Raw genomic sequence first — 23,623 nt, 5'->3', positions numbered from 1 at the left:
GAGGAGGAGAGTTGTGTGGGTTTGTGTTAGCCTTGCTCGGAAGAGTTGTTCATTAAGCCGGGACGTTTAAGACGCTACCTTTGAACCGCTTTGGTGCCAAGAGAGTAAAAGGGAAATTGTATGATTACCTGTGGCCTTTTAGCAATCCCAGTTTGTAAAAGAGAAATAAAAACATTTATATATTAAGAAGCACAGATGTAGCGGCCTGTTACCCTTTTTTTAAAACCTCAACACAACCACTTTGACACTTCGAAGTGCATAAAAGGATGGTTCCTCCTCTTGAGTTATCTGGAGGTCATATTTTCTCCAAGTAATGTTTGATATTTATATTGCATTTGTAGCTGGCAACTCTTTGGTTACCATATTGGAGTAGTAATGTGGCTGTGCTTGACGCTTGATTAAGCAGGGACTTTTTATATATCAGGCTTGAGATAGTCCATGATTTCAAACAGCATTGGGAGGAAGGAAAAGGACATTTGTTAGTAGTATTAGGGTAGATAATGTTTTCTTGCAGTTGCTTTATGTATGTGTATTAGATCACTTTGTAAGATCTATTTTTTTTCTGGGGTTGGAGCGAAGAGTATACAACAAATAGGGTGTTTACCCTGGATGTAAGTGTGATCCCATACCCCCATCTGGTACCTGAGCCCATAGCAAGCCCTGAATGAAGTCGGCATGGCCTTCAGAGGTAACATGGCTGCAGATGGCAAAAAAAAAATTAGCTAAGGTCTTCAGACTGCCTGAGTTGATTCCTGCTCTACCTGTAAGTAATAATTGAATTCAGGCCAGCTACTTGTTTTCATTTTAAAAAATACTCCTTGAGGGGCCGGAGAGATAGTATGGAGGTAAGGCGTTTGCCTTTCATGCAAAAAGGTCATCGGTTCTAATCCCGGCATCCCATATGGTCCCCCGAGCCTGCCAGGAGCGACTTCTGAGCATGGAGCCAGGAGTAACCCCAGAGCGCTGCCAGGTGTGAACCAAAAAAAACAAAACAAAACAAAAAACTCCTTGATACTGTGCTATTTTTGTTTTTCAAACATCTTGTTTATTTCTGTGGTCAGAGTTGCTGACTGGTTCTGAAGTCACCGGTCTTTTTGTGTGTTTGTTTTGGGGCCACACTGGACAATGTTCAGGGCTTCTAACTCCGCACTCAGTCACTCCTATGAGCTTAAGTCACTCCATATGGGATGCCAGGACAAGGCCCTTTTTGCTGCCCCCTCCCTCCACCCTGATAGCCACCTACTAGTCTGAATTTTCTTTTTGATGTTTGGACCATACCTGGTGTTCAGGGATTACTCCTGACTCTGAGCTCAGGAATCATCCTGACAGGCTCGGGACTATGTGGGATGCAGGTGATTGAACCTGGATCGGCCACATGCTAGGCAAACACACCCCGCTATGCTGCGTCTCCAGACCCCAAGACAAGCCACCTTTTCTTTTTTTTTTTCCTTCAGGTTATTTCCACAGTTAACTATCTGTTGGCTAAAATCAGCAGACAATTAAATCTTATGCATACTAATAGGTTGTTTAAGTTTTCCAATTCTTAGATCTTTTATGTCAGTCTTGTCTTTGGGTGGCCTTGGTTCAAACTCAAGAGCCTTTTGTTTTTGTTTGTTTGGGGGGCGTGTCACACCCTGCAGTGCTCAGGGCTTATTCCAGGTTCTGCACTCAGAGATCCCTCTTGGTGGGGCTTAGGGAACCCTATGGGGGGGGGGGGCGGTTGCTGGGATTGAACCCAGGTTGGCCACCTACCCCTTGCCCCCTGTGTTATTGCTCCAATTCCAACATCCAGAACAATCTTGAGAAATGACAACAGGCCCCAAGGATCTTTCCTATTCCTGATACTCGATTTTGGGTAGTGTTTTCAAGTGTTTAATGCTTGGTGTAGTTTAGGGAAATGCCTTAAAGTACCATTAAAGTTTCTGTTTTGATGGACTCAGTTCACGTGCCTGCACCCTGCATAAGTGACCCCCCCACTTGTTTCTGGGTATCTGATTAGGTTATTAAACTTTTCTCTTGGTCCTGGTGTTCAGAGAGAGGCAGAGAAAATTAGAGATGACTCTAGAAACTTGTAGCATGCTCCAATTAATCTGCTATGTTTTGATTCTTAGTCCTCAGGTTGGAGCTATTTTAGGGATAGTCTGGTGGAATATCTCAGATTTCCCTGATGTCTTTTGTTGCAAGTCAGCCCATGATGGGGTTGACTGATGGAGGGATGGAGGATGAGGTCTTTCTCCTCTAGCTTGGACCACGCATCTGCCACTCTGTTCAGCCAGCGGTTCTGAGGTGAATGCGGCGATTATAAAGCTAACAGGCAGGCTTCTGAAGATACCAGCTTTATTCCGTGGATAAGGCTGAAGCCAAAAGCCCCAGAATCAGCCCCAGAAAAAAGCCCCGGCCTTCCACAGACCCTTGCTTTTATACCTCAGAATCAGGTACCACCCTAGGGTGGGAGCAGAATGCCAGGTCACACCCTAGGGTAGGGCACAATCACCCATCAGGGTAGGATCAGTAACATTATGATCTCATGGGAATGTTTAGGTCCTCAAACTTTTTAAACGGGGGTGGGGGGCAGTTCACTGTCCCTCAGACCATTGGAGGGTCTGACTATAGTAAAAACAAAACTTATGAACAAATTCTTATGCACACTGCATATATCTTATTTTGCAATGAAGAAACAAAACAGATACAAATACAATGGCCATAGTTTGAGGACCACTGGTACATACACAACAATCTTTCAAATACCTTGTTTGAAACAGTGTATAGAGGTTGGAGAAATAGTACCGTGCTAAGGCTCTTCCTGGCTTTCATGCAGCAGAGCGAGAGTTTAGAGCAAAGTTTATAGAGCAAATTCCAGAATTGAGGTTCTTATATTCACTCACTGCCCATTCCCCCAAACTATGCTCTCAGCCTCCCCCAGAACTGGAATCCTTTTTGGTCAGCAAGATTTTCTCCCAGCTCAACGCTGCCAGTTTTGCTCCCCAGGGCAGAGAAGGGAGCACTGTGACAATGAGAAGTGGGAATGATCACTGTGGACAAGAACTGGGTGCTGAGAGGAGGGAAAGTGATATGCAGGCTACCCCTTCAGTAACAGTATTGCAAACCAGTGTCTAAAGGGGAAAAAGGGAGAGAGACAGAGAAGAGAAATGTCAATGCCTGCCACATCTAGGCAGGGGGAAGGGCAGGAAGGAAACTGAGTGGCAGGAAATGTGCTGTGGTGAAGGGTGTTGGCCATTGTATGAAACTCAATCAGGGACAATTTAGTATCTGGAGAAGAAAAAACTATTATGAGCAGTTCTTGTAACCACACAAACAGCCACCACACAACCCAGACTAGGTGGTCTCCGGGGCTCAGCTATGGGAGGTGCGGAGGGGTGTGGGGCTAGAGAGTCTGTAAAAGGAGAGAATCCCATTCTTTAGGACACAATAAGGATAGTCAGCTAAGTAAAATGAATCAACCAGAGAAAGACTGTGGTGGGGCTCATGTGAAAAGACCAGACTCTGGACATGGAGTGGAAGGTGGATCGCAGGGCAGGAAGCACCGTTGCTCACTTAAAATCGACAGGGTCTGTGTGTCCTGGGGAGCTGACCCATAGATTAGTACTCGGTGGAAACATCTACCTGACAGTCCTTGAAACGGATTCAACAAGCTTCTAGAGATAGAATAATGTAGTTCCTCCTCACCCTCATCAAACCTTGTCTGCTTAAGGACCTGGTACTTGGGTACTGCTGTTACCCTCCCCAACTTCCTGCCTATATCACCTGAATGGTGAGACCCTCCCACAACTGGGAGGGGTCTGTGGTGATTAAGGAAGGTATTGCCTGGGGAGGAGAGGCAGACTCAGCAAGGCGGAGATGCACCTAGAAGAGAGATCAGAGACAGCATGGATGCAGAGGAGCTGGAAAGAGGCTGTTTAGCTTAGAAGCCATGTGAGATATGTACATGGCGGTGAGGGCCTTGTACTAAAGCTGGATGTCTCCTAAAACTCCACCTGACTGGATCATTTCTTCGCCTTTACCCTGTATTTACAGACCCGCAGGCTGAAGGAGTGCTGGGCTGAGCTGAGAGAGGCTTACCATCCACCAATGCTAGGATTCAGTATTTAGTAATTAGTACAATACTTGGGTATTGCTAATTGAAAGAGATTTGGTATCTCACTGGTATCTTCTAAAGAATTTCTTATAGGCAGCCAGAGTGATAGCAAAGCTGGGAGTGCATTTTGCATTCCACCCACCTGTGTTTGATCCCCATCATCCTATAGAGTCCCCCAAGTTTGCCAGGAGTAATTGCTGAGTGCAGAGCCAGGAGTAATGTCGGATGTGGCCTCAAAAAAAAAAAAAAAAAAAAGAACAACAACCAAAAAAACTTGTCTTTAGGGCCTGGAGAGATAGCACAGCTGTAGGACATTTGCTTTGCACGCAGCCAACCCAGGATGGGCGGTTGTTCGAATCCCGGAATCCCATATGGTCCCCGAAGCCTGCCAGGAGCAATTTCTGAGCGCAGAGCCAGGAGCAACCCCTGAGCGCCTCCGGGTGTGACCCCAAAGCCAAAAAAAAAAAAAAAAAAATCCCAACAACTTGTCTGGTTACTGAGAGCTAATACAAGGTTAAGATGCTTTCCTTGCATGCAGCTGACCCCGGCTCAATTCCTGCCTGTAGATGGTTCCTCTCAGAGCACTATTATGAGTGCTCCCTGAGTAGTAATGAATGGGGCCCCAACGCTAAAAACAAAAATGAAGAAACAATAAAACCCACCCAAAACAGGTAACCCTGTGTCCTAGGTGATATTCAGCTTGTTAGGGAGCCTAGTCTAAATGTCTCAAGCCTGTTCAAATGTAGCACTCAGCTGCTTGTTACCCTTCCCCAGTGCCATTTGCTAATCTCACCTGGATGGTGAAACCCACCCACAGCTGGGAGGGGTCTCTAGTTGGTAATTAAGGGGTTGCCTGTGGGGAGGGGAGAGGGAGATGCAGCGAGGAGAGAGATGAGAGACAGGATGAATGCAGAGCAGCAGGAAGGAGGCCACTTAGCTTAAAGGCCTTGTGAAAAAAGCACATGCGATTAGGGCCTTGTAATAAAGCTGGATGTCTCCTGAAACTCCATCTGACTGCCTGTGGATCATTTCTTCGCCATCACCCTGCACCTACAGACCTGTGCGGCCCAAAGGGGCTGCAGGTGCGGGGCCGAAGCTGAGAAAGGCCTCACCAGTATCCACAACATTAGGACTATATAATTAATAATACAACACTGCTGAACCCGGATCAATCTCTGGGACTCTGAAGCATCAGCTGGATCCGTGCTAACCTCATTGTGAGCCCCAAGGCCACAGAGGCACCCCAACAAGTATGCAAGCACTGGACACAAGGAAACAAGCAGACGACAGAGGAGGGAAGTCGACAATACATGCAGGAGGAAGTTGATAGCTAGAATTCGCAGACAGTCAGGCTTGTGGAAATATTAGCTTTATTCAGTGGACAAGACTGAACCCCAAAGCCTCAGCATCAGTTCCAGCCAAAAAGCCCCTCGCCTTCCACAGACCCTTGCTTTTATGCCCCTGAATCAGGTACCACCCAATGGTGGGAGCAGAATCAGGTGCCACCCTAGGGTGGGGGCAGAATGCCAGGTCACACCCTAGGGTAGGGCACAATCACCGATCAGGGTTGGGTCAGTAACAACATAATAATCCCACTGAAATGTTTACATACACAACAATCTTCCCCAGCTTCTGGCTCAGCAAGCACTCCTGGGCAGCTGCCTCTGTAGGCTCCCTCTTGGGTGCCTGCCTTCTTCACGGCATTCACCTCCAGCGGTCTCAGCCCCAACTCTGCCCGGACTCCTCAATGCTGAGGGACAAACCCGCCCCAAGCCCAGCCGAGCTCCCTTATATATTCCCTATATAATCCTCATCATGACCTTGACCTTGGGCGGGGCGAATCTCCTTCCTTCAGGGAATGGCCCCCAGCTGGCCTGTTAAAAACTTGATTCCAGGGCCCGGAGAGATAGCGCAGCGGAGTTTGCCTTGCAAGCAGCTGATCCAGGACCAAAGGTGGTTGGTTCGAATCCCGGTGTCCCATAGGTTCCCCCGTGCCTGCCAGGAGCTATTTCTGAGCAGACAGTCAGGAGGAACCCCTGAGCACCGCCGGGTGTGGGCCCCCCCCCAAAAAAAAAAAAACTTGATTCCAGTTGTGTGGTCTCCTACTCTGGAACCCTACAGATTGGCCAAATTCAGAGCAAACACCCTGTCTATTGTTCTCTCTCTCTCTCTCTCTCTCTCTCTCTCTCTCTCTCTCTCTCTCTCTCTCTCTCTCTCTCTCTCTCTCTCTCTCTCTCTCTCTCTCCCTCTCCCTCCCCCCTCCCTCCCTCCCCTGGAACCCTACAGATTGGGCCAGATTCAGTTCTCTCTCTCTCTCTCTCTCTCTCTCTCTCTCTCTCTCTCTCTCTCTCTCTCTCTCTCTCTCTCTCTCCCCCTCTCCCTCCCCCCTCCCTCCCTCCCCTGGAACCCTACAGATTGGGCCAGATTCAGTTCTCTCTCTCTCTCTCTCTCTCTCTCTCTCTCTCTCTCTCTCTCTCTCTCTCTCTCTGACTCTCTCACTATAAATGAAACTGAACTGCCCATGAATCAGTTTCTTTTTTTTTTTTTTTTTTTTTTGGTTTTTTGAGCCACACCCATTTGATGCTCAGGGGTTACTCCTGGCTAAGCACTCAGAAATTGCCCCTGGCTTGAGGGGACCATATGGGACGCCAGGGGATAGAACCGCAGTCCTTCCTTGGCTAGCGCTTGCAAGGCAGACACCTTACCTCTAGGGCCACCTCACCGGCTGAATCAGTTTTTTGATCTTGAAAATTCTCTGGCTTGGGGCTGGCGAGGTGGCGCTAGAGGTAATTTGTCTGCCTTGCAAGCACTAGCCAAGGAAAGATCGCGACTGCAGTTCAATCCCCGGTGTCCCCTAGGGTCCCCCCAAGCCTGGAGCAATTTCTGAGCTCTTAGCCAGAGTAACCCCTGAGCATCAAATGGGTGTGGCCCAAAAAACCAAAAAAGATTTTTTTCTGGCTTTACCTGTGTGTGCGAACTTCCTCACAATAAAAACGACAAGGAATTTTATATTTTATTTTATTTTATTGAAACAATTGTGATCTACAGAGTTCTTCATAGTTGAATTTCAGATATACAACAATTCAGGGCCCTTCCCACCACCAATATCAACCTTCCTCCACCAAAGGCCCCAGAGTGCATCCCACCCCACTTTGTCCCTGGGCCTACCAGTATAACGCCCCTTTAGATTGATACTCTATTATCATTGACTTTGGCTTGGATATACAGTTGTCCTTTTTTATTTCCCCACTAATGCATCAGAGACCACTTGGTCCTGGCCCCCAAACTTTATTATTTTATTCTTGTTTTTTTTTTTTAAAAAGTGGGAATATGTGTTGATATAAAGTAATTCAAGTACCAATGTCCTATGAAAAAAGGCAGGAACCCTGACTTAAAAGGTAGAAATTAAATTTTAAAAAAGGTATGTGTGGCAGGTTTTTGTTTTTGTATTGTTTGCATAGGTCCAGCAAAATATGGGGAAAATAGAAAGGAAAAACCTTTGGCCTAAAAACAGGGAGACCTTACTCCTAAGACCAACTACAGTCTTGGGACATACTAAGTTGTCCAACCCCAAAGTCTTTCTCTGTAGTCCCTGTAAAAGTTCTTCATAATCATGGTTGTTGCAGTCAGGTTTCTGTAGTTAGAGATCTTAGTTTTTGTACAGAGCCTGTGTCAAAGTCAGGGTGACACAAAGCATCTTCTGGTTTCATCTCACCACAATGCAGAGAATCCTGTCCCAAAAGCAGGTTGTTGCTGTTACCAAGTCAGCAGGGTGTCATGTGAATCCACACTGGAGGAAGTCGATGCCAGGGTAGCATTAGGGCCTTCTCTGCTAGAAGTCCGATTTCTGGTGCTAGTGTAGAAAACAGTGCTGCTTCTATGGATGGGATTCAAGGTTCGGGGTGAATAGCCGTTGTCCTATCTGAAGCCTAAGCCAAGTCATTATGACAAGTGTTCAGGGTGTCAGGCTCCACTGCAATGTAAAATTTATCTGTTCCTATCTCTATTAGATAAGAACTTGTTTCCACATGTAAGATTTCCCCCATTTTAATGTGCCCAGGCAAAAAGGAGCAATGCCACAGGGTGCATATGGGGGTAAAAACAACAAGCTAAATAATCCTGATAACCTGTTTCTAACATGAACTTGAAATAGATCTAAAGAAATATTCAAAAGATATATCTATATCTATATATCTTGTGGGGGTGGATAAAATCTGGAGCACAGCTTCAGCCTGTGACATGGTCTGTGGAGTCTGAAAAACAGCTCCCTGTAGTCACATATCAGGATATGTCCTTGAGCTGGGGGGTTCTCAAAAAATTGAATCTGGTAGCAAGCAACAGTCCACAGTGAAGGGTAAAGGGAAAGGGGCCACTGAGAGCAAATCAGCAGCAGCAGCAGCAACAGTGGTGGCAACTTATTCTTGGGCTGAGGCAAGGTAGGCTGTGAGAATCTGGCTTTTCGCTTTGAGAGCTGGTTGGCAGCTGGCTGTGGGGGAGGGAACATTCTGGTTCCTGAAGGGTTAAGAACTGAGGGGAGGGCTGTAGAGATAGCACAGCATAGGGCGTTTGCCTTGCAAGTGGCCGGTCCAGGATGGATGGTGGTTTGAATCCCAGCATCCCATATGGTCCCTGAGCCTGCCAGGAGTAACCCCGAGCGCTGCAAAAAAACAAACAAACAAACAAAAAAAGAACTGAGGGTAAAAAGAATTAAAGAGCTGGAAATAACAGATTGAGGGTGAGAGAGTGAAGGGCTAGAAAAGGATTTGTAAAGTGGTAAGCAGTGGGGGAAGGACATAAATAGAGGGAAGGACAATATACAACATAGATGCTACGTGTATTACAGAGGGACATAACAGACATGGAGGTGGCCAACACATACGCTCACGCACACATATAGAGAAGCTCTAAGCTTTGCTGATAACTACTTTTCTTTGGGTTTTCTTTTGTCATTTGTGACTATTCTTTCACTGATGGAAGAACAAGCTTTGAGACTCCAAGATAGTATTTTCCCCTCTGCCACCTGAAATATAGTGCAGTGTATTTCACATAAAGTCCCGACTACCTGCTTACTTACTCTGGATGTTTAGAGCTTCTCTCTTCTCTGTTTGCTAGAAGGTTCAGCATGAAGAAGGAATGCATACCTTAAAATGCACATGACCATCTGTGCATTGGGCAGGAGGCTCTTCCAGCCTTTTCAGCACCGACCAACTTCCCTAGACAGCCTCTCGAGGGAATAACAGTTTTGGGTCTGGTTTGTTTCCAGATAACCTTTTTCATGCTGCTCTCCGCAGTCTGCGTGATGCTGAACTTGGCCGGTTCCATCCTCTCCTGCCAGAACGCTCAGCTTGTCACTTCCCTGCAAGGCTGCCAGTTGGTGAGTATTGAAACTCAGGCCTGTGGGTGAAAGTTAGAGGTTTGACCTGCTCATGGAAATGATCTAGAAACTTAGAGAAAAAAAAAATTCTCTCCTGGGCTTTCTGGTTCGGTTCTCTCGTTGTTTCGGGAATCTGTCATCACTCAGTACTCTCCCGACCTTCTCCTGGCACACAGATCTCACTCACTGGAGTGCTGCTCAGGCTCAGGGTATCCGACTGCTTGAGAAGGAATGCCTATAGCAGGACCAGAGTGAGAGCACAGCTGCCTCGCACGCAGCTGACCCAGGTTTGATCCTCAGCATCCCGTATGGTCTCTGAGTACTGCCAGGAATGACCTCTGAGCACAGAGCCAGGAGTCACCCCTGACGACTGCTGGGTGTAGCCCCAAAACCAAAATACATAGAAGAAATGCCTTGATTTTTTAATTTAATTTATATTTTTAGGAGTGTACTGAAAGTATTTCAGGAAGCACACAGTTTTGATGGGTTTTTTTTGTATTAATATATATAAGTACCATACAAATATGTTTATAGTTGGGTTTCAGTTATAAAAAAAGGAACACCTCCCCTTCTCCAGTGCAACCTTCCTGCATTCAATGCCCCCCTCTCCCACCTCCTCCACCCCTTGCCTATAAGTGAGATAAGCATTCTACTTCTCTCACTACCACTGTCATGATAGTTGTTGGTGTAGTTATTTCTCTATCTGTACTCACCGCTCTTTGTGGTAAGCTTCATATCGTGGGCTGACCCTTTCAGCCCTCATCTCTATCATCTCCGGGCATTTTATGTCTCTTAAATCTCACAGATGAGTAAGACTATTCTGTGTGTATCTCTCTCCCTCTGGCTTATTTCACTCAGCGTAATAATTTCCATGTCCATCCATGTATAGGAAAATGTCATGACTTCATTTTTCCTGATGACTTTTACCATCTGTCACATTGACTTTTATCCCATGGGACTTTTAAAATTCAGATTGCAAATTGATTTTAAGTATAAAGATACCTAGAAACTTGATTTTGAGCTAATTTTGCCCCCTTTTTGATGAAAATGGAAAGGATCCCTTTGTTCTGGGGGGTAGTTTGGTTTGGGGGCCACACTCCAGTGGTACTCAGAAATGATGCCTGGTTCTGTGCTCAGAGATAATTTCTGGTGTGATCAGGGGACTCTACGGGGTGCTAGGGTTTGAAACCAGGTCCATCATGTGCCTGCTGTCCTATCATTCCAGCCCCTCAACCTACTTTTTTTTGTTTGTTTGTTCGTTTTGGCCACACCCAGTGACACTCAGGGGCTATTCCTAGCTATGCGCTCAGAAATTGCTCCTGGTTTGGAGGACCTTCCTGGATGCTGGGTTATCAAACCACAATCCATTCCTGGCTAGCACCGGCAAGGCAGACGCCTTACCGCTCCGTGCCACTGCTGGGGCCTCTCAACCTACTTCTCCAGAAATATCCTTATCTATTCTTTGGAAGTAAATCATTCAGAAGAGTTTTCAAATATTTTTGTCACAAAAGAAATGACTTGAAGGTTGAATTGCTTTGAGACAGCAGGTAAGTTGCTTGCCTTGCACGCGTCTGACTTGGGTTTGACCCCTGGCATTATGTAGGTCTGGGCCCCAGAGCATCTCCAGGAGTGATCCCTGAGCTCAGAGCTAGACGTAAGCCCTGTTTCTTGGATCCTGAAGTTTATCTGTGATTATTGTGTCTTTCTTCCTGGAATTTGAGCCTTGCTGGGTGGGCCTGCCTGTCCCTATCAGAGGCTTTTAGTGACCAGTGGCTTCTAAGAGCTGATTTATTTATTCATTTATTTATTTATTTATGTATTTATTTATGTATTTATGTATTTATTTATTTATTTATTTATTTATTTATTTAGTATTTGGGCCATACCCGGCAATGCTCAGGGGCTACTCCTGGCCCTGCACTCAGAAATTGCCCCTGGCAGGCTTGGGGGAACCATATGGGTTTCTGGGAATCGAACCAAGGTCTGGCAGAGTTGGTCACGTTTGCAAGACAAACATCCTACTGCTGCGGTATCGCTTTGGCCCCTAAGAGCTGATTTTTATTAAACTAAAGGGCGATAAAGCTCAGGTCATGGCTTACTGGGCCTTAAAAGAAAAGTGACTAGGGCTAGAGCAATAGCATAGTTGGGAAGGCATATGCCTTGCACACAGTACACCCGGGGTTTGATTCTCGGCTTTTCATGTGGTCCCCTACCTTCCAGGAGTGATTTCTGAGTTCAGAGCCAGGAGTAGCCCCTGAATGCCAGCAGGTATGGCCCCAAAACAAGACCAAAAAAAAAAAAAAAAAAACTAGTGTTTGAACCTCAAACCACTGTGTTGGTCTTTGTTGATTGTACTTTTAATACAATTTCATTGGTATGGTAGATTATATAGACTTTTTAAAACACTGAGTTTGTAATTGACATTTATTATTGATATTTTGTCTGTAGCTATCAATGCAATTAAATTGAAGGCCCCACAGCAACACTAGATGGTCTGGGACCACCCCTAGCCAAGCTGGCTGAACCCTTAATACTCAGCCCAACCATGCAGAACTTCATTGATTCTTAACTTTGAGTGTTTCTCTCCTGCTTCCACATTTTATTTCCTGAGTCCACTAATTTCATAAAAGCCATTGTGAAAATTTAATCTCAGGAATATTCTGTTTCTTGGTGAAGATATATAATTCTCACCACTGTCTTAAAAACACACACACAACTCATTTGACACAATTTTTCTAGCCTTCCAGTCTTAAAGGATTCTTTCCTCAGCCTGAGCCTAGCGTCAACGTCTGTTATTAACATTTCTTGGTGGTAGTGACCTTTCTACTTCTATTAATTGGAAGCAATGCCTGGAGATGCTGTAAAAGTCTCCATGGCAACATTCCGTTCTTGGTTCTTTCATTTCTATTATGCGATTTTTGCATTTTCTGTGCTGCTTCCTTTGGTCAACCTTGTCAGAATTGATCTATTTTATTTGTCTGAAATATTAAAATAGAAACACCAGCAAGTCTGCTCCACACTTCCTTGTTTGCACGGTGCCCTCCTGGGATTTCGCTATTGAGCAGTGAATTTCACACCTGCTCCTTCCTTTTTTTGTGTGTGCAGGGCGAGGGTGCCCAGGCAAGGCCAGGAGTCCCAGAGGAGCGGCAGTAGGCCAGAAGAGCCAGCTGTTTCCGTGTTCTCCTCAGCAGTGAGGAGCTCACAGGTCTCGGAGGCCCTCTGCGGATTCCAGGGCCTGACCTGGTGCTTTTCAGGAGGTCTGTGGTGCTGGGGATTGAACCCAGGACCTAGTGTCTGAACCTGAGTGTTCCAGTCTTCCTTACACTCACATGAAATTGAGTCTTAACTTAGTGGAAGCTTCTGGGCCAATCTGCAGGGATTTCCTTCCTTCCTTCCCCTTCCTTCTCCTCCCCCTCCTCTCTCCCTCCCTCCTTCTTCCCTTTTTCTTTCCTTCTCCTTCCTTCCTTTCTTCTTTCCCTCCTTCCTTCCTTCCTTCTTTCCCTCCTTCCTTCCTTCTTTCCCTCCTTCCTTCCTTCTTTCCCTCCTTTCTTCCCTCCCTCCCCTCTCTCCTTTTCTCCTTCCCTCCTTTCCCTTCCTCCTTCCTTCCTCCCTCCTTCCGTCCTTCTTTCCTTCCTTCCCTCTCCTCCTCTCTCGCCCTCCCTCCTTCCTACCTTCCTCCCTCCCCTGCTTCCTTCTTTCCCTCCTTTCTTTCCTCCCTCCCTCTCTCCTTTCCTCCTTCCATCCTTCCTTCTTCCCTCCCCCTTCCTTCCTCCCTCCTTCTTTCTTTCCTTTCTTCCTTCCTTCCTTTCTTTCTTCCCTCTCTTCTTCTCTCCCTCCCTCCTTCCCTCCTCCCTCCTTCTTTCTTTCCTTCCTTCCTTCCTTTCTTCCTTCCCTCTCTTCTTCTCTCCCTCCCTCCTTCCCTCCTTTCTTCTTCCCTCCCTCCTTCCTTCCTCCCTCCCTCCTTCCTTCCTTTCTTCCCTCTTTCCCTCTTTCTAGATGCAGGTGCTTAGCATGACTGTACCACCAGGCATTCAGCCATGCGAGGTTCTGGGGAAATCCACTTTACTGGGGTTGGGCAAAAATTCATTTGAGCTGTTCAAGAGGGCTTTTGTGAGAACATCAAGTGTTCCTCCTTTTCTCTTCGTTCGTTGGCTTTGGGGTTTTGTGGCATACCTAGCAGGACTTGGGGCTTGTCATGGCAATACTTGAAGGACAATGCAGTGCCAGAGCTGAACATGGATAGCCAGAGAAAGTTGAGCCCTTAGATGAATGCTCAGAAGTGCTCAGGAGCTAGTGCTCAGCTTTTAAAACACCACCCAGCTATTCTCATCTGCGGGGGCTAAGAGATGCAGTTTCAGACACAGAGAGAACACTGGGGTTGAGGCATTTGCTTTGCCCGTGGCTCACCCTGGTTCAGTCCTCAGCTCCTCATAGAGTCTCCCCAAGCACTGCCAGGAGCGATACTTGAGCACTGAGCCAAGAGTAAGTCCTGAGACCAGCCAGGATAAAGTCTTGAGCACAGCTGGGTGTGGCCCACACTTATCCCCAAGAAAAAGAAAACGACATTTTTCTGGAAAGAGAGTCGAGGAGTTGACTGCAGTGAGATCTCTGGCATTGTGAAGTCCCAAGCACTGCCGGGACTGATCTCTGAGTGCAGAGCCAGGAGTGATCCTTGAGCTGGCCAGGGTATGGTGCCAGACCCAACGAGTGCAAGAAAGGTGCGCATTATTCCCTCCCCGGCCCATCCCTTTGTGGCTGCAGCTGTTTCTGCAGTGAGTGAAGGTCACACACACCCTGACTTGACGTGGTACTTGTACCACTTGGCTCCAGTGTCCCCTAGCAGTAATGCTTGTCCAAGGGTTTGCCAGAGCTCCAACCTTGTTGGATTACAACTCTAGTTGGAGTGCACAGTTATGGGGTGCTCTCCATGACATCATTTCCGCTGCAGTGCTTGCCCACCAGGACTCCACTTCTTCCTGTCATATTTTTGGGGGACTCACCCAGCAGTGCTCAGGCTTACTCCTGGCTCTCTGCTCAGGAATCACTCCAAAGGTGCTCAGAATTTCCTATGGGATGCCAAGGTTCAAACCTATGCAAGGCAAGCACCTTCTCTGCTGTGCTTGTTTACTCCGGTTCCTTACTGTGGTTTTGACACACTTTGCCCATGGCATCACAGACCACAGAACTGCTTAAATTCATGCTTGGGACATGTGGGCCACCAGGGGTTTGAACTCATGACCGACCATGTGCTGGTGAGTCAGACACTTGGGTCTCTTCACTCTTTCTTTCGAATTGTCTTGCTTTTTACTTTGGGGACATACTGTGGTTGGCTAGTACTTGGGGGTCAATCCTGGCGGTGCTCAGTGGACCTTGCGGTGCCCTGTCCCTGTGGTTGACCTCAATATGGTCTGACCTCTGACTGTGACAGGGTTGGCATGGCAGGCTCAGGCCTTTCTTTGCTTCAGCCTTCTCAAGTGGCTTTTCCTCAAAATAAAGATATGTCCTTGTAATCCTTGGCTTTTCTCCTCAGCATCTGTGCCGGTGACACTCTGGCTCTCCTTCTGCTGATGAATGTTGTGCTCTGCTTTCTCCAGAAAGCAGCCCTTCTCCAGGCCCTGCGCTCAGCTCGCGCTTTCTTCGGCCTCCAAACGGCGCATGTTTTATTTACGCTGGTGTCCAGAGTCAGAAATGAGGTTGACCTGCAGTTTTTCTTTCCCCGATGCCTCTGCCCATGTTCTTTCCTCTCAGAGCCTTTCTATGCAGAATCAACTGGCAAATCTGGTTGGGTCTTTGCTCTGAAACAGCCTCCATGCCCTGCCCCTCCTCTGTAACTCTGGATGTGGGGAGGCCTCTAAAAATTAACAAATGTGGGGCTGGAGAGATAGCATAGAGGTAGGGCATTTTCCTTGCATAAAGAAGGATGGTGGTTCATATCATGGCATCCCATATGGTCCCCCGAGCCTGCCAGGAGGGATTTCTGAGTGTAGAGGCAGGAGCACGGCCCTGGGTTGGATCCCGGCATCCCATATGGTCCCCCAAAGCCAGGAGCAATTTTTGAGCACAGAGTCAGGAGTAACCCCTGAGTGTCACCGGGTGTAGCCCCAAAACGAAAACAAGCAAACAAAAAAAATATATATATATAAAATTAACAAATGAAAAACAGTAGCAGCCTTCAGGGAACCTCCTGGGGTGTTGCACTTAGGAGAGTTGATTTAGTTTCTTTATTGTTCATCTTATGGTTGTGTTATTCTATACTTTTTAAAACTTTAACATCCAAAATTTTTGAATTCATCTGGTTGGGCCCGGAGGAATTTTTGGGGCCCTCCCCAAATCCATCATTTTGTTTGTTCGTTTGTTGCTATAAGTTACAGGTAATATCCTTCAATAACTTAATAACAACCTAAATAGCAACTCCAAGGAGAAAGAGGTAGGTCAGTGACCATCTTCACCTGGGGAGACTTCGGGAAATACTGGGAGGTGTCTACGGAGTGAGGAAAAGGCTCCCAAATTACCCATGATTCTTTCAAGCAGTGAGCAGCAGTGAATCGGGACCCATTAGCTGCATTGCATGGGCTGTGAATCAGAGCTCAAGGGAGCAATCAGTTTTTCTGTGACTTTAATTTTCTCATTGTAGGTGCGGTGATTTGTTGGGTTATGTTGTCAGTAATAGGATTGCATGGACACACTCTAAGCCTACAGCCACTCAACCAGAGTGCGCCCCACCATCGTCTCGGTGCGCCCTACTACCACTTCTCCCAGCCCTGCATCTCTCCTCTGGTTATAGACCAATTCTTAGGTTTTGCTGCTTTTGGCCTTTCATTATTCACCTGCTCTGCTTCTTTCTAAGGCAGATGAGATTGTTCTGCGCCTGGACCTCTCCTTTTTCTGAATTCATGAGCTCTGTCGTCTGATTGTCCTTACAGCCCACTGGCACTTCTCCTTCTCTCATGGATCCAGCCCAATTATGTGAGGAGTGTGTGTGTGTGTGTGTGTGTGTGTGTGTGTGTGTGTCCTCCACTGTCAGTAAACAGCACCATGACTGAAGTCTCACCCACCCCGTACTTCTCTGCCCCTCCATCTTTCTAATTAGAACAGTCTCACCGCAGAGGATCCTAGCAGAGAGAAAAGCCGACTGGGGCTGTAATCCACAGTGCTTGGAACCTCTCCCGCTTCTGTCCCCTCCCCAGGCTTGCCCCGATACCCCCCAGGACCCAGCAAAGGGAATTGGTTTCATGCTGGGGTCCGCCCTGGATGGAAAGACTGCATCCGCCTGTCTCATGGCTGGCGCTCAGCGCTCCCTTACGGCATATCAGAGGATACCTTCCAGATGCCCAGCCGGAACGCCCTTCTGAGGAGAGTTGGCGAAGGAGAACTGGGTGGCAGAGGCTAAAGGGAAAAGTCGTGTTTTGCTTTTAAGTCCCCGAAGGAAGCAGGAGATCCTCAGGCATTACCAGCTCCTTCATATCCTTATCTCCACAGAAGGGATGTGGAAGGGCTGCAGGATGTGGCTCACCGTTTCCTTGTGCGGCCTTGTGTGGAGCTTGGCCTTAAGTTCCATTGACTTAGAAGAGTGGCCTGCTCGGTGGTCAGGTACTGGGGGAGGGAAAGGAAGGTCGTTATTGGTCGTCATTGATCTGTTCCTGTCTCGGCTCGGGAGTCACTCCCGGGGGCGCTCAGGGAACCATGTGGTTCCTGGGCTCAGACCCAGGGCTCTCGCATGTAAGGCTGCCTCCACTCCCTCTACCTGCCCTAAATGGTCATATTCTGTGATTTAGTTCTAGCCATTATGAAAATATGTTTTTAAACATTTGATTTGAAAACAAAGAATATATATAATATGTATAGATATTTTTGTTTTTAAATTAAAATATATATTCATATTATATATTTTATTTATTTATTTACTTATTCTTTTGCTCAGTGGCTCTGTGCTCAGGAGTGACCCCTGAAGAATCAAGGAGCCAAATGGGGGTCCCTGATTTCCTTGGGGTCCGCTGCATACAAGGCAAATGATTTACCACTAGTACTAGGCCCTCTTAATTTTTAGAAATAAATCTGGGTTTATTCCTGGCTCTGCACTCAGGGATCACTCCTGGTGGAGCTCAGAAGACCACGTGGGCTGCTGGGGAATGGGCACAGGGTTACTGTGAGCCAGCAAGCGCTACCCACTGTACTCTTCATCTGACCTCTACATTTTGAGGGGTTTCTGAGTTTCTTTTTTATGTCTGTTGTATCCTGATGCTAAAAGTGCTACTCCGTGTGTTGTATTCATCCAGGACTTCCAGAGAAATAACCGTCCACATGTCCCGGTGCCCTATTGTGCAGTGTCTCATGTGAGGGAGGATCACGCCTGCAGTTTCTGTGTCGGAGGCCCAGAGTTTATTTCGACTCTTTGAGGCAGTGGTGTAAGGATCCATGGGTGGGGTATAGGCCCCCTTCTCTGCACAGAAGGCCAGAGCTGACCCCTCAATTTTGCCTTCTTTCACTTTTTGTTCTCCCCCTCCACCAACTTGGATGGTGCCCATGGACACAAGGGGCAGCTCCTGCAGTCTGCGGATGTGTCCCCCTTCTTTCTAACTTAATGTCCAGGGATAACAGGGTGCTGGCTCTCTGGCAGGAGACCCTGATGGGAACCTGTATTTATAGCCTTCTCTTAAGGGCTCAGGTTCTCTCTTGGAGGAAACTCAGAGTGCATCCCCATCTGCCTCCCTGGGGCTGCTGCCTCCCAGACTCCTTCCTCCTTATAGGTCTGGCCAGAGGCCCTGGAACTACAGTGTGTGCGTGGGGAGGGGCGTAACATTTGCCAAAGGCAAGTGTGTTCAGGACATTTCCAGTAAACTGTGTTCTGTTCCCTGCAGACTTGAGTGACCTGGCCCCTGGTGGCTGCAGGTTCTGTTCTTCAAGAGTCACTGGGTTTCTGATTCATTACCTTGTGGCTAGTCGGAGCCAAGAGCTGACACCCTCCAGGGCACAGTTTGGAGCTGGGTGGTGACCAACTCCCAAGGGGAGTAGCCTTGTGGAGCGCCCATTGAGTCTGCCACGCACAAGCCCACTTGCTTGCCACCAGCCTGGCCCTCCTCTTTCTCGGGTGTTCCTCCTATTACCTAAAGATGTAGCTTTGCTTCTAGTTGCTGTGTGTTTTTGTGGGTGTGTTTGTGTATCTGTCTCAGTCTCTCTCTTCTCCTCTCTCCCCACAACTGTACTCCTGGCTGCAGCAGCAATGCAGACTTTCCCTAACCCTTGTTGTGTGTGTCGTGAACAAACCTGATTCTCTTGTCAAGACCTGGCCACTGGCATGGCCAAGTTGCCTGCATGACTCAAAGTCACCTCCAGAGCCCAGTGTTTCTTGGTCAAACTCAGCCCTGCCTATCCCAGATGTGATGTCTGGGGTCACCCTGCAAGGTGCTGAGGCCAGGCCTCGGATGGGATCTGGCTGCCATTGCTCTGTGTGGCACAGGAGCCCTGGCCTTGCAGGCCTTGGCTCCCTCCTGATGGTTCAGCCAGAGGAGTGGGTGACAGAGGTCAAGCTAGGGCCACATTTCCGGTAGCCATGAAGAGCAGACAGCAGAGCACATGTGTTGGAGCCCCATGGTGTCCTCCAACCCACTTCCGCTTCCTCCAGAAGCCTGCAGCCAATCAGGTGGAGGCAGAAGTGACTTCTGGACAAGAGTCTGGTAATGGCGATGAAGCTCTAGCCCTGCTTCAGCCTGGAACCTAGGGAAAGGCACCTGTCAGCCAGGAACAGAGATGATTCCAGGAGGGAAACATTCCAGAAAAACACCAAAAAACGATTCCATGCACTGGAGTTCAGAGAATGGGGCCTGCTCCTAGCCGTGACTCTATGAGCCTGCCAGAGTGAGGTGGATGGAGCCAGAAACCAGGGCACCCCAGCGATGCTGGATGCTGGAGAGCATTTGCCTTGCTTGCTGCCCAGGTTCCATCCCCAGGATCCTCTCTGTCCCCCAAGTCTACCAGGAGTGATTTCTGAGCACAGAGCCAGGAGTGATCCCAGAGCAACATCGGATATGGTCTAAAAAACCAAGAAACCCAAAAATGAGTCGTCATGATCTCCTTTGTACAGTATTCTGCCAGCAGTCCTGGAAGAGGCAAATCTTGGCTGATGTTTGTGCTGGCGTGAAACAAATCTGAGGAGCTGAGAGCCAAGGGAACAAACCGGAGGGTCAAGGGCACAAAACAGCTTCCAGTACCCATGAACCAAGATGGTAGAGCTGGAGCTCAGGGCATGGTGGTAGAAAGGGTCGGTGAACACTCACCCCAGAATCCCTCTCTTTTGGGGGACAAGCCACCTTCCCCTCTGGTTATCCTGCATGGAGCCCCTTAATGCCACAGCCAAGCCCTTTTTGCTCAACAGGCAGAGTTCACTGACATTGTCAGAAACACGGTTTCCCCCAATTAACGAAGCCACTGCAGCCACCGCATCTGCACCCATGTGTTTTCCTGTTTTTCTGGCTTGCAACACTTCTGCTTCGATCTTTCCAGGAGGCATTCCCACCCCCAGAGTTCAGCCTCAGCACCATTTTCCCGTCACTGCTGCCCAGCTGTGGAAATTGGTTTCCATGGCAGAGCCAAGAGCTAGGAGTTGAGCTAAAAAAAAAAAAATGTAACTTTGGGCAGTTAAGCAAAAGAATTAAGGAATGCGGTATGCCCTCACACCACAGTTCACCGAGAAATATCTCTGAGCCCTTTCTGTGAGGAGGCAAGTATGAACCTTCCTGGAATTATCAGTGGAACAAAGAGGTCTTGTAAAACCCCTCAAGCTGCAGGCATGGTTGCAGATCCCTGAACATGATTTTCACGGGGAGTTTGTGATTCTTGCCTCTGTCACTTGTATCCTTGGCAGCAATATTAGCACCTTCAAATCCCAACTCCCGCTCCTGCCTGCCTCCTCTCTCTCCCCCAGTCTTCTCTGCCTCACTCTTTTGTGCTCATCTGGATGATAAAGGACAAGCCCACACCTCTCTTCGGTTCACTATTTCACAGCTCTCTCGAGCAGTTACTAGTAGAGGCAGTGAGTTAGCAAGCCTCCCACGACGAACAGAAGCCCAAAGTGAAGGTGAAATTGCTGATCCTAGATAGGACAAGTGGGTGTGTTCCCCACCTCAAAGCTCAGCAATGCGTATCAGTTTAAGCATAAAATTTGCATCATAAAACTGTAATGAGGGACCCGAGTGATAGCGCAGTGGGGAGGGCATTTGCCTTGAACAGGACTGAGCCAGCTTTGATCGTGGGCACCCCAAGGGTCCCCTGAGCCTAACAGGAATGATTCCTGACTGCAGAGCCAGGAGTAACCCCGGAAAGCTACTGGGCATAGCCCCCCCCCCCACCTCTGTCATGATTCTGGAATCAATGTTTCCTGAAAAAAATTTTTTTGGTTTGGGGTTTGGGTCATATCTGGTGGCACTCAGAGTTACTCCTACCTCTGTGCTCAGAAATCACTCCTGGCAAGCTCAGGGACCATATGGGACGCCCAGGGTTGAACCTCGGTTGGTCACATGCAAGGGAAATGCTCTCCTTGCTGTTCTATCACTCCAGCCCCAGAGCACCTTTACAACCATGGTTAAAGAACTAGTGTTGGGCCGGAGAGATAGCATGGAGGTAGGGCGTTCGAATCCCAGCATCCCATAGGGTCCCCCGTGCCTGCCAGGGGCGATTTCTGAGCACAGATCCAGGAGTAATCACTGAGTGCTGCCGGCTGTGACCCAAAAGCCAAAAGCCAAAAGCCAAAAAAAAAAAAAAAAAAAAAAAAAAAGAATTAGTGTTCTCCTGACAGGACACGCAGGCTTTCACTTCTGGGATCTCCCAGGCCACTATTATGACTCACTCGTGTTTGTTTATATAGTTTATATAAGGATGATATTTAAGGACAACATAGTTTAGAGTTCTTTTGCACACTCCTGGAATCAAGAAATACAAAGCTTCAGTATAGAAATAGGAAATACCGGGGCCGGAGAGATAGCATGGAGGTAAGCCGTTTGCCTTTCATGCAGGAGGTCATCGGTTCGAATCCCGGCATCCCATATGCTCCCCCCGTGCCTGCCAGGAGCAATTTCTGAGCCTGGAGCCAGGAATAACCCCTGAGCACTGCCGGGTGTGACCCAAAAACCACAAAAAAAAAAAAAAAGGAAATACCGGAAAGTGGCACAGATGGCTCAGGGAAAGGCCTTGCCTGCTTGAAGCTGATCCAGGATCAATCTCCAGACCCTGATAAAGTGCCCCTGAGTCCTCCAGGAGGAATTCCTGAGCACAGAACACAACATCTGAGCACCACCAGTGGGGAGCTAAGACATTCATTCCCCCCCACCCCCAACAAAGGTAAGAGGTAGAAGATCAAGAAGGACCGGAAGTATACTACAGCAGGAAAGGCACTTGTCCTACATGTGGCCAACGCAGGTTTCATCCCCTGCACATATAATACCCTGATCCCCACCAGGAGCTGTACCTGAGCACAAAGTGAGGAGTAAGTCCTGCACAATGCAAAGCAAACATCCTACCCACTCTTCTATGGCTTTGGCCCCAAAATCACAAAATTTTTTTTGGAGCCACCCCTGGTGACACTCAGGGGTTACTCCTGGCTATGCACTCAGAAATTGCTCCTGGCAGGCTCGGGGGACCATATGGGATGCCAGGATTCAAACCACCGTCCTTCTACATGCAAGGCAAATATACCTTGCCTCCATGCTATCTCTCCAGCCCCAAAAGAACACTTTTTAAGGTCAAGTCTAAAAACATGATTTGAACTGCTTCAAATGCTTACAGTACTGTGCTAGGGAAGAAGAGAGCTCTTGATTTGAAGACTGGGTTTTTTTTTCTTTTATAAGACCCCCCCCCCTCCAAGTGTTGCTCAAGTGCTCTGGGGTCCCCTGTGCAATTCTTGAACTCTAGGCAAAGATGCTGGGATCAGAATCGGGCCTGAGCTCTTTGCTATCTCTCAGCCCTGAGCCCACTGGTTTCCATGGCTGTCTCCAGTTCTCAAACCGATGTATTCTGGAAGAGTGTCGAAACCCAAGCTCTTGTGGGTGTTGGGTGTGTCTCCCAACAACTCTGGTGGTCCTAGGGTGGCGGTGGAAGGCCCTCGGGAGAGGATGGAGGTGGGGGCTCCCAGAGCTTATGAAGATCCAATCCACAAGGGAGACTGACTTGGACTCCTCATCTTCTAACCCCAGGCTCCCAGTGCCTCAGGCTGCTCCTGGGCATCTTTGTCTTGGTCCATAAAAATTGGACTCACTTCATAAATTGAAGTGAGCATCAGCAATCAGAGTTTGGCTCAATGCATTATTTATGGTGTAGATGCTGTGTTCAAGGTGTAGGCACCTGGGGCTAGAGTGATAGCACAGCTGGGAGGGCGTTTACCTTAATGCAGCTAACACGGGTTTGTTCCTTGGCATCCCATAAGTCCCCCTTCTAGATGGATCCACAGAGACATAGCTAGTAACAGATAGTTAAAGAAGAGTTTAGTTGAGATCAGCGCTGAGGACCTTTGGGCCAAAGAGACTCTGAGAACCTGAGCTGTCTGTTAGCACTTGTTCCATACTTTCCTTACACAAAGGTTGGAATATCCAAGGCCACAGTCCCGCCTTCTTGCTGCATGTGGGTGATACAGAAACAGAAAACAAGGTCAGAGTACTCCAGGCATTCTGGTGAGCTTTTGACACATCTGACTCATGAGTTTGCCTCCCCTGTTCTCATCAACTCGAGGGCTGTCAGTCTGGTGAGAGATCCCCTTCCCTTTCTTTTCTCAGGATAATTGCACCCATTCTGTTTCCTTATCTTTTATTTACAACCTATCCTGGAAGTGTCATTTGAGGTTAGTTCTTTGCTGCTTTTCTGGTGTGGCAGTGCTGCCTCACAGTACCAATTCTTTTTTTCTTTTTTCTTTCTTTTTCTTTCTTTCTTTCTTTTTCTTTCTTTCTTTCTTTTTCTTTCTTTCTTTCTTTCTTTCTTTCTTTCTTTCTTTCTTTCTTTCTTTCTTTCTTTCTTTCTTTCTTTCTTTCTTTCTTTCTTTCTTTCTCTTTCTCTCTCTCTCTCTCTCTCCCCCTCCCTCCCTCCCTCCTTCCTTCCTTCCTTCCTTCCTTCCTTCCTTCCTTCCTTCCTTCCTTCCTTCCTTCCTTCCTTCCTTCCTTCCTTCCTTTCTT

The 23,623-nt window shown here is 47.8% G+C and overlaps 1 protein-coding gene across 2 annotated transcripts in view; it reads left to right on the top strand.

Moving 5' to 3' along the window:
- The window catches only part of ENTREP2 (endosomal transmembrane epsin interactor 2), a 117,527-nt gene that overhangs the window by 81,073 nt on the left and 12,831 nt on the right, over positions 1-23,623 (top strand). For both annotated transcript variants that reach the window (XM_049782701.1, XM_049782700.1), the window contains exon 3: positions 9,360-9,470. In XM_049782701.1, the coding sequence (XP_049638658.1) occupies positions 9,360-9,470 (111 nt within the window). The remainder of the gene's footprint in view (positions 1-9,359; positions 9,471-23,623) is intronic.

This window comes from Suncus etruscus, chromosome 11, assembly GCF_024139225.1.
Source record: "Suncus etruscus isolate mSunEtr1 chromosome 11, mSunEtr1.pri.cur, whole genome shotgun sequence".
Taxonomy (NCBI): domain Eukaryota; kingdom Metazoa; phylum Chordata; class Mammalia; order Eulipotyphla; family Soricidae; genus Suncus; species Suncus etruscus.
Note: the sequence above shows the minus strand (reverse complement) of the source record. Positions and strands in the feature narration are given on the sequence as shown.